The sequence below is a fragment of the Danio aesculapii genome, chromosome 1 (assembly GCF_903798145.1).
Source record: "Danio aesculapii chromosome 1, fDanAes4.1, whole genome shotgun sequence".
In the NCBI taxonomy this organism is placed as follows: Eukaryota; Metazoa; Chordata; class Actinopteri; order Cypriniformes; family Danionidae; genus Danio; species Danio aesculapii.
Window position 1 is genome coordinate 30,208,184 of NC_079435.1, and position 12,268 is coordinate 30,220,451.

General features: G+C 38.0%; 1 protein-coding gene across 1 annotated transcript in view; it reads right to left on the reverse strand.

Moving 5' to 3' along the window:
• The window catches only part of vps8 (VPS8 subunit of CORVET complex), a 245,667-nt gene that overhangs the window by 93,961 nt on the left and 139,438 nt on the right, over window positions 1-12,268 (reverse strand). Inside the window, exons 35-36 of the mRNA XM_056458636.1 lie at window positions 7,586-7,736; window positions 4,173-4,262 (exon numbers count right to left, since the gene is read on the reverse strand). Coding sequence (XP_056314611.1) covers window positions 4,173-4,262; window positions 7,586-7,736 — 241 coding nt within the window. The remainder of the gene's footprint in view (window positions 1-4,172; window positions 4,263-7,585; window positions 7,737-12,268) is intronic.

A 12,268-nucleotide genomic window follows, 5' to 3' on the forward strand; every position in this document is an offset into this window, starting at 1 on the left:
AAGTGCACTGTAAATTAGCAATTGCAATTGTGCTGTGATTTGTAATTCTTAATTTACAGTGCACTTGTAAATTTTACACTATTGTTGTCAATTTTTACAGTAACACTGGCAAAATTTGCAAGCGCACTGTAATTTAGCAATTATAAATGTGTTGTAAAATGAAAGCACTATTGTAATTGTTAATTTACAGTGCACTTGTAAATTTTACAGTGTTACTGGCAACCAAAATTGACAGTAATATTGTAAATTTTACAGCAATTTTTACAGTGTAGCTATGAATACAAATGTTCCCATATTTGCGACGTGACATTTGTTTGCTTAACTGTTATTTCTGTAAAAAAGGCTTTGTAGTACACTCACTCGCCAGTATCTACAGTGAGGAAAAGAGTATTCAACACGTTGTGCTTTTTTTTTTTTTTCTGAAAAAAAATATTCTAAAGGAGCTGTTGACATGGAATTGAACCAGATTATGGTAAAAACACAAACAATACAAAACATAAAAATATAACAAATAAAGTTAAAAGGCTTTTTTGGTGATGGCAGTTTAAAGACAACTCTCATATGGAGAATGAAGTTACATGCATTGCTCAGGTGTGAGTTTTTCACAGATTTAAACAGAGTGAAACTCTTGAATCAAGTCAGGTGATTGGCTGGGTCATTCTAAAGCTTGACATTCTTTCTTTGAAAGCCTTTGAGAGTTTCCTTGGCTGTGTTTTTGGATCGTTATCTTGCTGAAATGTCCACCCTAGTTTCATCTTCATCATCCTGCTAATGCAGATGTTGGACTGAAGCAGATGATATTAATTTACTATGATAAAGGGGTTGCTGAATAACTACTAAGAGATTTTAGCTGCTGTCTGGGCTTTCACTGCCTTTCTACACCTCCTTTTCTTCATGTGTTCAACACTTTTTTGCTGTGTAATTTAATTTTATCTGTAGACGAATGATTTGTAAACTAATTAATATAGTTTTCTTTGAATATATGGATTTCTTTGGTTGTTACCAACATCTTATGAAATTTTTAAGTTAACAGCCCCTTTAGAAATAAGTTTTCTGAGAAAAATGGTGGTGTGCTGAATACTTATTTCCCCCACATAAAATACAATCCTTTGCATGGATAAAATTGAGTTTGGGTGCAAAGTGTTGTGATGTTCGCTCAGATTTGTTGGTAAACAGTAAAGATAAGTTCAAATGCAGTTGTTTGTCTGTTTATTATGGCCAGTCTTGAAAAGAACAACCAAAGATGGTGTGTGGAAGAAAGTTGTTGTCACACTGCTTTCTTCTGCAGTTCTGATTCTATTTGTTCATGACCGTTTTTGTAGGTGACGCCACAATCCAGGTCTGTGCCTCAAATTTTCTGACACTGTCAGAATTTCATTAAACGAAAAATTGGATCGCAGTGGCCATTAATCACCTGCTGGGAAACATTTCAAACTAGTGATCAAACACTGCAGATTTTGGCCTAGGATTATAGGAATCTTTTGGGACTTGGAAAATTGGTCGCAGGTGGCTGAAGTGGCCAAAATATAACAATGTATAGTACACCTGTAAAAACATTTGACAGTTTAGCTCTCTGTAGAAGTTTTGTTAAAGCCCTACTGTTGCCATACCTGCTGTTGAGTTTTAAAGGCTGCCTAAAGATTATACTCAATTAGAGATGAAATGACAATGAAAATGATGTCATTAAAAGCTATAGACCAATTATTTTAGGTGAAGTTTATTTCTAAACTAATTTCGAGAGGATCACATGCTTGTGATTGCTTGCAGCTGGCCCCGCATTATTTAATTTATGATTCACAGCCATCTTCGTTTTGAAGACCGCTCTGCTCCGTATCAGCTGCTACTGCTAATGCTACTGCTACAACAACTACTACTTCAAAAACAACAACTACATCTCCAACTACAACTCCAACAACAATCTCAACATCAACTTCAACAACAACATCAAAACCTTGCACTTCAAAATGCCTCACACAACGCATCTGCCGTGTCTTCAACCCAATTCTCCAGCAAGATCACAGTCAAAACTTGATCACCATCCATGAGCTCTGCCTAAATTCTCAAGACGCCCGCGATCCAAGCCATTGCAGTGAAGCCGAACTCTCACTGCTCTCCTAGCGGTGCACCCGCGGTAACGTACATAGCAAGCTTCAAAGGGAACATAACTACTCTCCAACAAAGATTAAACATTTTATAAATCTTTTGAAAGACCAGACTAGCGTGAATAAAGTGATTTCTACCAAAGAAACTCACTTTTTAAGCCTCCTGCTTGTCCACAGATCCATATCATTCTAATAGTTGCCCATGCCCTTATTAAGATGCCTTGCATGGATATCAGCTAAAACAATTTATTATGTCTGCCGTACATGTAACATGTTGTAAAAGATTTAACTTCTGATTCTCTCTCGTTTCTCATTTCAGAGATCATGACAGCTGGCTCAAGAAGCTAACCTTCATCCAACCAATTATGGCCTGTTTCCACTGAGTGGTACGGTACGGTACGGTTCCGTACGGAACACTTTTATGCCCATTTCCACTGTCAAAAAGTTTACCGAACCGAACTGTACTGTACCACTTTTTCGCCACCCTATCGAAAGGGTACCAAACGTGAGAAAGGGTACCAAAAGGTGGAGCTACACACGCAGCTGAACGCTGATTGGTTACAGAGATACGTCACAATCTCGTGGAGCTAGCCAAAATGAAAACAAAGGAACCGCCATGTTTTTTTAATAGCCGAGACATCACATGGAAATAATATTTGCATATAATAAAGAGCCATTGATGCTCAAACAAACCTTTTCATTGTATTGATGAACAGCAACAAAGCCAAGAAGAACAAAATCTGCTGTGCCTGTTGTTGTTTTACGAGGCCGTCTAAAAGTCTGAGCGGTTTTCGCTTTTTCCAGGGAGCTCGCGATCACATCAATATTTGATATAATGAACTTCTTGAGCTGATGATAATAACGTGTGTGTGATTGTTGAAGTGTTTCAGTCATCTGATCCATTCAGAAAGAAAAGGACAAACGCGAGAGTGAAGCACGAAAAAAAGGAGAAGCCCAATAAAACACAGGAGCAAATTGTTTCAGCAACCTGAATCACAAACCACACACCCATTCCAAACCCTCTTAGAATTCTTCCACCACAGGAGAGCAATACCACCTCAAAGAAGCCCAGCTGATCCTCTCCAGCCCACTTTCACCCACATGCATTTCTTGGTAAAAGAACGGCTCTGCCTTGTCACCCATTCCCCTCCTAGTACCATAGGAGCCCCTTCACTACCCTTTTCCCCCTTTTTACTTCCTTAACTTTTTCCCTCCAAACTTGAACTATCCCATTCTTCTATTCACTCTCATTCACCACAGCTCCGACCCATTTAGGTGTCGCCCTGAGTTTCAATTGCAGCAGCAGCGACGTTCTAAACGAGCTCATATACACTTACTTCGTCATACTAATACAGCAGTAAATGCTTCCGCGGGAGTGCACATTGCCTCCATATCGACCCACTGCACCTCTGCAGCAGCAGAGACGCTCCACTGAGCTACACTAACCCTCAGCACCACTGCAGTAACGCTCTGCCTGAGCTCACATACAATTCCATTTAACATACCACTTCTGACACACACCCCAGCACAGCCACAGCAGTTTAAACACCTCCACAGAAGCGTGTATACCTGTTTTGACTTTCATTGCACCTCTGCAACTGCATAGATGCCCCACTTAGTTTAGATTCTCCTCTGCACCACTAACTTCCATTGCACCTCTGAAGTAGATCGAAGAAGAACAAGAAAAAAAAGAAGAAGAAAGATGGAGAAGAAGAAGAAAGAAGACGACGTCGTCTATGGAAATCAATGGTTACAGGATTGCAAAGTGTTTCAAATTTTCTTTTAAAATGTTCAGCAGGAAGTAGGAAACAATGATTTTAAACAAATAACAGGCAGGTAATTTTTGACAGAATTTTCATTTTTGGTTTGGTTTCAACTATCCACTTAAACATCTACACACACTCATGTCTAAGACGGTTTTTTTTATGTCTTATATATTGTATTTAAATCACAATAGAGCACAAAGCTGACAATAAACATTTATTTCAAGCTGATATGGACCCATATCTTCCTCAGTGTTTTTTTCTCTCTTTTTTTTCTGCAAGCATGTGTGGTGTGATAAACTCAAACCTGCAGCAGGACTTGAAAAGCTCCCTGCACATCTCCCTTCCTCTCCAGCAGGTAGGCTGTGGCCTCATGCAGCTTGTGTTTCTCTGTGATCTGTGATTAGACAAGACAAAGATAAGACTGTCAATTGTGTTGCAGTCAAATCGTCAAGATTACCAAGACAAATGATCCACTCCAAGCCGCCCAATGGATGAACAGACTAACAGAAAAAGTGCATTTAGGTGAGACTATTCGTTTCGAAGAAAACATTTCCATAATGAAACATTCAAATGCATTCTGAAACTGAATGGTTATGCGGAAAGCCGAAAAACACAAACTGGCATCTATGAATACACTTGAATCCATGAATACAAAAACAGCGCAAGTGAGACAAGGTATAGAGAGAGAAAAAGGCAATACAGACTGACAGTAACAAGCAGACGGGTCTAGATAGGGAGACGTATATACAAAGAGCAGTGAAACAGCAATAAAGTGAGCTAGCTGGACTTTAGAGATGCTGTACACATGCATGTGTATGCGCAAGGTGTCTGTTCAAATATTTAGCAGGTGCCACTCTGCCTCTGTAAGAGTATTGATTCTTTCTTCTGGCTGGCTGTCTGTCTCAGCATAAAACTGCCCTGCCTTCATTATTCATTCATTCATTTCTCAGACATCTCTCTGCCTGAGCCTGTCAGCCATAACTTTAATTGCATCAGATTGGGAACCTTTACTTGGTTTTATGATGACTGATTAGATATAGTCTAGCTCTCAACGTGTACTGCAAAACACACCGTTTGGGGGGTAAATTAGGTAATCATCTGTATTTCAGTGCAAAAATATTGTCTTATGCACTAATCATATAAAATCTAGCTTAAATAGATTTATGCTAAATGAGGTGGTGAAGTAAATCTCAATCTTTTCAGCATAAACATCCCTTCTTGATATGTAAATTAACCTCATTAAAGATTGTGTTTAATTGATAAACTTATTCATAAGCAATTAGCATCACTCTATTTAAAAAAATAGCTCACCCCAGAAAATACACCCTCATGTCATTCCTCATGAACCCTTTTTTTCATCTTTTAAACATAAATTAAGATGTTAGGTCCAAGAGCTCCATCATACTCCAAAGACAGACATGGTCCCAGAAGGGTACTAAAAGTAGTGTCTACAGTGGTTCAGGCTGAATATTTTCAAGCTACAACAAAACTTTTGTGCGCACATACTGTAAAACAAAATGAATGACTTCAACCGTTTCTTCTCCGCAGATTCAGTAAAAGGCACATGTTCATGAGCCCCGTGCACTGATATATACCCCGTATGCCTGTGTGAAATAAGCAAAGCACGAGCGCATCCAGGGTATATGTCAACAGTGTATACACACATAAAGAGCTTGAAAATATTCTGATTGAATCACTAAAGGCATAAGGTCTGTTTTGAATATGTCTTCAAGTCTGAATGAGTCTGGACCATTGCCATCTATTGATGATGATGGAGCTCTCAGATTTCAGAATCCTGAAGAGTAATGAAAGTTTCAATGGACCTCAAGGGAATGCTAGAAGGGGAGTAATTAAATTTAATTTTGGGTGAACTCACCTATTTTTAGATAAAGAATGTCACTGCATGGATAAATACATTTCAAACATTTTGCAAATGTTAAATGGTAAAATAGTAAACACTTTCTGTAACTCTCTTTATAGAATACCTGTAAAATGTTATCTTTATTGCAGAACAGTCCATAACATTCATGTAATTTTGCACTTTTTGTTATAGTTTTTTGCGTTTCCGGGAAACAGTTGAAGTCAGAATTATTAGCCCCCCTGAATTATTTGCCCCCGTTTATTTTTTTCCCCAATTTCTGTTTAACGGAGATAAGATTTTTTTTTTAACACATTTCTAAACCTAATAGTTTTAACAACTTTTCTCTAATTTTTGATGTAACTAGGGTTAAAAAAGCTTAACTGGGTTAATTAGCATAACTAGGCAGGCTAGGGCAATTAGGCAGATTATTGTCTTGAAAAATATATATATATAGTTTAAAGGGGCTAATAAGTTTGACCTCAAAATGTTTTTTTCTTTAATCTGCCTTTATTCTAACCAAAATAAAACAAATAAGACTTTCTCCAGAAGAAAAAAATATTATCAGACATACTGTGAAAACGTCCTTGCTCTGTTAAACAACATTTTGGGGATATTTCAAAAAGAAAAAAATTCAAAGGAGGGCTAATAATTCTGACTTCAACTGTATATGATAAAATCCTGGGGTCCATTCTTCGTATCTTGTTTAAATGATCTAAGATGATTTGGCAGATCCTGGATCTTTTAATCTTCATAACTGATTTCTGGCTAATTTGGTTCTTCAAACAAGTTTGCGAAACAGATTAAAATGTCTGGATAAACTGATTGGAGATCTCTGCGTGTGTTGCGAAGTACAGATCTATTGATCCTCGAAATCATAATCAGCAATGCAATGATTGGCTGACTGCACAGCAGATTAATGACATCATCTAATTAATATTCAAGTATCCATGTGAGCAAAATTGCATAAAATTTGTATTAAACTGTTTGTTAAATATGATTTGCAATAACTTTCCACATGTGCTGTTGGCTGGAGGCTTTACACTTTCACGTGTCAAGAGTATTTAGCAATTTATTTAGTTTTACTTTTAGAGCAAATTTTCTTTATTATAGTAGCCTAGGTCTATTCAAGTTTCTTACTAAATGGCTGTTTAAATGAATTTTGCATAAAAAAAGCATGGTAAAGGTGTCTGCAACTTTTGCAAAGCATCAAATCACCAGCATGTTATCTGTCAAAACACGTGCAGGATGGCATAAATTATTATTCCTTTGAAAAAAAATGACATTGGCTATGTCCATTATCATACACAAATTGTAATAAAGCTGGGTCAGTACCTTAAAATAGTACACATTTAAATCTAAAAAGTCCATATTAATAAATGTTCTATTTAAACCCCTTGGGGAGAGAACACCCCGTGACAGTTTTTTTTTACTTATATTTCAGTGTGCAGATTGCATAACAGTTTTGTTTATAATTAAAAAAAAACTTCTATTTATATATAAATTTATATCGATTTTCTTAACATATTCCCCAGTGTATATAATTAAACATAACGTTGTTTTTTTAGAGTCAAGAATTCAGTAAATATCAAAACTCTGAAAATAAACCATGAATCTTATTCATATACTTGCACTTCACTTGAAAATCTCTGATTGTGTGGTATATGTGTGATTATTTATGTAAAACTAGCCTAAAAAGAGTGTTTCAAATCTGTATGGAACATTGGATGTTGGATAGAAACTCAGTGGAGGGGATTTAACATAATGACTTGAAAGACATGCCTAGAAGACAGAAAGCCATTAGGCAGCTCTCTAGCATTAAAACAGCGAATATGTGTGTATGGGTAACTGATTTATACCTGGATGGCCTCCTCCAGTCTGTAGTCCTGAGACGTCTTAAGGAAGACAATGACCTGCTGAGGACTAAACTGGCACAGAAGATCCACTAAGAGCTCATGAAGATCAGGGCCAAATTTCAGGACTGTTTGAGAATTTAGACCCTCTCTGGAGCTGTGACAGAAAAAGAATACAGTAAAACACAATCACATTAAATGAATCTGGAGTGAGGGTGGGGAACGGGTTAACACTAAAAAAAACAAGGTGGTCATATTGACAATTTTTACATTTTGCAATGTAATAGCTTTAATAAAATAATACCCATGTAACTGCAGCATCCGAAGTTCTACTAATTGTTTGCGATAGACTACAGTAAAAACCATCCTTAGACAATAACTTGCCTAATTACCCTAACCTGCCTAGTTAACCTAATTAACCAGTTAAGCTTTTAAATGTCACTTTAAGCTGTATAGAAGTGTCTTGAAAAGTATCTAGCAAAATATTATTTACTGTCATCATGGCAAAGATAAAATAACTCGTTGATTAGAAATGAGTTATCAAAACTATTACAGTATGTTTAGAAATGTGTTGAAAAAATCTTCTCTCCGTTAAACAGAAATTGGGGGAAAAAAATAAACACGGGGGTGAATAATTCAGGGGGGCAACTGTATATACAATTTTGGTGAAAGTTTTTTCACCTAAGTAATTTTTTCTTTGCAATATTTAGTTTGAATTTAATTGAACTATCTTTGTATTTCAGTAGATGTTTGGTGACAAAACTATTATCTTAATAGATATAACTGTTAAATAAATCTTTATTTTCACCGATAAGTTGATAAAAATATTCATTTTCAAAATGGGGTGTACTCATTTATGATGATGAAAACTTCTAACGCTGTTATTGTAACTAGGTTTGATGGCTTTCTTGCCAAAGGGAGAAAGTTAAATGTTTCAGACATTTAATAATAAAATAAACGAAAACTAAAACATAAGCAGCAGGTGTGGAGCCCAGGTGATGCTCATCAGTGTTCGCGCCACCAGCTTCGCTCTGTTCCCATGGCTCTTGGCCATGGCGCCCTCCCCTTAACATACCCCTATCATCTCTGTTCTAAGTCTCCCTTCCCTAACATCTGGTCCTCAAAGGCTGGCCACCAGTCATGGGAAAATATACTGGAGGCCAGATAGAAAGAAGATGAAAAGACATGGAGAAAAATAGCATAGAGAGAGGGGAGAGAGGAAAGAAAAGAAAGCAATTGGATTCAGTTTTCCAAACTTGGTCCTTAACCAGATGAAAGGCTGTAAGTTGTGTCCCTTCCGTTGTCGGGAAGATCATGGTGGAATCTATCCATTCATTTGACTTCTTATGATCGATGGTGGCTCCTCCAGCTGACAGTAAAGGCTGATTTATACTTTCGTCTAGGTCCACAGCGTGAGCCTCCGCTTGACTGTGCGCACACAGTGAGAACTTTGAAGGTTTTTATACTTGACATGTTCGCTGTTGTACTATTACAGTATTTGTAACAACAGGGGCAACTCGGATTAACTGTCATGACGAAACAGTAGTAGGGAAGGAGTCAGCGAGTGGAGTTGCAAAATGAATGAATTTAACAATAAATAAAATGAATATAAGTTGTGGATAATTTTGGAGGACACTCGTGCAGATGTTTGCTTTTAGTACAGTTGAGGAAATGAGTAACTTAGGCTACATTTTATATTTCCAAGTTAACTTCGTACTTAAACTTACTTAAAAAGCCCAGGGCAACCTTTCCACAAAATATATGCATTGTTTTTCCTCAAAGCTTCAAAAGAAACATCAGGTGGTTGTTTTGGATTTCTAAGGTCAGACTCGGTTACAAGTCTTGCATCTTTGGATGTGGAGCCATGCTCAAAGTTAAAAAAACACTTGTTCGTTCCGCTAGCCGAATTGATGTCATGTGCACCCAAACCGAACATTTGCCAACATTGCAATGATGTCACATTCGCCACGCACACCCACCACAACTGCCTTGCAAGTAGCCATGCATTTAAACTTCTACGTGCTGTTGCGCAACTCTGAGCACCGCCCACACTCGTCACAGCTACCCAAGCCGACCAATCACAGAGCTTGCGCTACACGTTATTGCGACGTGTAGTTACATTTTTTTGAGAGGTGCATGTCAGCATTGGCGTCAGCAAGGGTAAGGGTCATGCGACCATGCGCAGGCTGCGTCAGACCATACGTGTGCGCTTGATGCAGTTTATACTTCTGCATCAAGTGATCGGCGTGACCCATGCCAACTGCCTTGTGTGTAGCTGTGGATTTATACTTCTGCGTGGTGTTTGTATTGCTCTGCAATAACACTTCAGAAATTCTAGCTGGCAGTAGGTTTTTATGTTCCTCTGTGTCGAGTTTCTTTACTTGTGTTTTGTTTTTTCTGAATGCTACCTTAATATGCATGTAGCTCAAACTCGCTCATTCAAAGGTGGGAACCGGCGGACGTGCAACAACTTTAATCATAAGGTAAACACAAAACAAAACTTTCCATCTGGAGCTACTTCACGGGACTTGACACTTGTAAACACTCGCTCCATCGGGCTCGCAGCTCTCAGCACCGCCCACACTCGGCACAGCTACCCAAGCCGACCAATCACAGAGCTTGCGCTATGCGTCATTGCGACGTGTAGTTATATTTTTTGAGAAGTGCACGTCATCGATGGCCACGGCGAGGGCTATGCGACCGCATAAAGGCTACGCCGGAACTTACGCGTGTGCAGAAGTATAAATCAGCCTTTAAGATCCCAGTCTCATGTTCTGGCCTCTCCTTAAAGAGCCATGAAACCCCCATTTTTCAGTTCAAGTCTACCTCAGAAATTTTTCAAAAAATGCTCCTAGATAGGCGTGGTGCAGCGCTGTGAGCAGAGGGGGAGTGGGCGTGGCCGACAGTGCATGGGAAAAAGTGGAGTGAACAACTCTTGTCAGTCAGTTTACAAAATGAGACAAAAACCGTGAGGAGACCCATGATTTTATAGTTTACAAAGTTAAAATACATAAAAATAAACAGTAAGTAATTTAATGTCCTGCTACATTTGTCATTCTTAATTTCACATACACACAACCACAATTTGTTATATCATTATCAAGATAATCATGTTTATATAAACACTATAAATGAGGAGGACATCCCGAGTCTGAATGCAGACACAGTGGATAGAGGTGCAGCAGGTCTCTTGCCCTGTCTATTTCAACCATTAACCCTGCCGGTAATCTGGAGGATTTTAAACATGTGCGAACACAGCAGCATGGATAAAGGTGATGTTTCTCAATGGTAACGAACTCCACTGATAAAAGATAAAGTCCACCATTCTCCAATTCTTGTACAGCTCTCCTAATAAAAATGCTTGCTGCAAACCAACACCTTTGCTGTTTCGGCCCAGACAGCATCGCAGGGAAAAACATGCAACAAACCTTGTGATTCATGGAAACCAACACATGCGACCCGTGTCTCACTCAGTCATTGGGTCTCACAGCTTGGCAGGTATGCTTTGCCTTCCGAAAGCATGTGCACTCATGAATAATTAAGAAGCAAGGTCTTCTTATAGGATAAGAAAACTCTGCTATGAATAATACTGAGAAACCGACGTGTCATCACTCCACTTGCAGTTTTGTGCTACGAGTACATTGAGAAAAAAAAAAACATGATGTTTTACTTTCCAAAATTCCAAATGTTTTGATCCATGAAATATTCAGCTTTTTCAGCTTTTTGAATTTCAAAAACATTTTACTGCATTGAAAAAAACTTACAGTAGCTCTCCTGTCTGTCCAACACAAAGCGAGGCACAAACCTTCAAGTACAGCAAAAATCCTAATATGTAACAATGGACATTTAAATTTCCAACCCTAACCTCAACATGATCATCAAATGTGAATATAACCTGACAGAAATGCCATTCAGTACACTCTAGTAAGAATAGTCAAAACAGCTATGGGATTTCTAGTAGTTCCAGTAAAACTAGTGGTAAAATATTCATAAGGTTATGTTGCAAATACTGTTATGTCTTTCATTTCATTCATGCTATGTTTCACTTAACTGTAAGCATCGCTTGCCAGACATTTCACATACAGCGCATAAGAACAGTCTGCTCAAGGCAACAGCTTTTGCAAAGACCTTTAATAGTCCTTCAAATGCAACTTTTGTTTATAGATGTTTACTGTATTCAATGCGCCGAAAACAAGATCAACAGCCAAACCCAATTCAAGGACAAACTGACTTTAAACAAGACAAAAGCATGGAAGTGTAACCGTGGGAACATAATAAGAAAGTGACACAGAAAGGTCTGCTTTGATGTGCTAAGGTATCCTCAGTAGTTTTCTGACAGCAATAATGTAATAGACAAGCCAACTACATAAGCTAGAAACTGAAGAAATTGATTGACTATTTTTGCTGCTGATTTTCATTTTTAGGAGAACAATTCCTTTATTACTGATATGAAATTAGGCTTTTTTTTAATCAAATGATAGCCTACAACAAAATAAGAAACTAAAACTGCTACTATAGGTGAAGGTCAAAGTCTAACGCAAAAGCATTAAGGGCATGTCCGAATTCACTTTTGCTATTTTAAGGACGAAAAAATACTCTGTGCCCTGTTGTATGAACAGGGTTGTGCTTATTCTCTTAATAAGTTATGGGTGTGTTTTGAGCATAACGTGCATTAAACCAATTATAGTC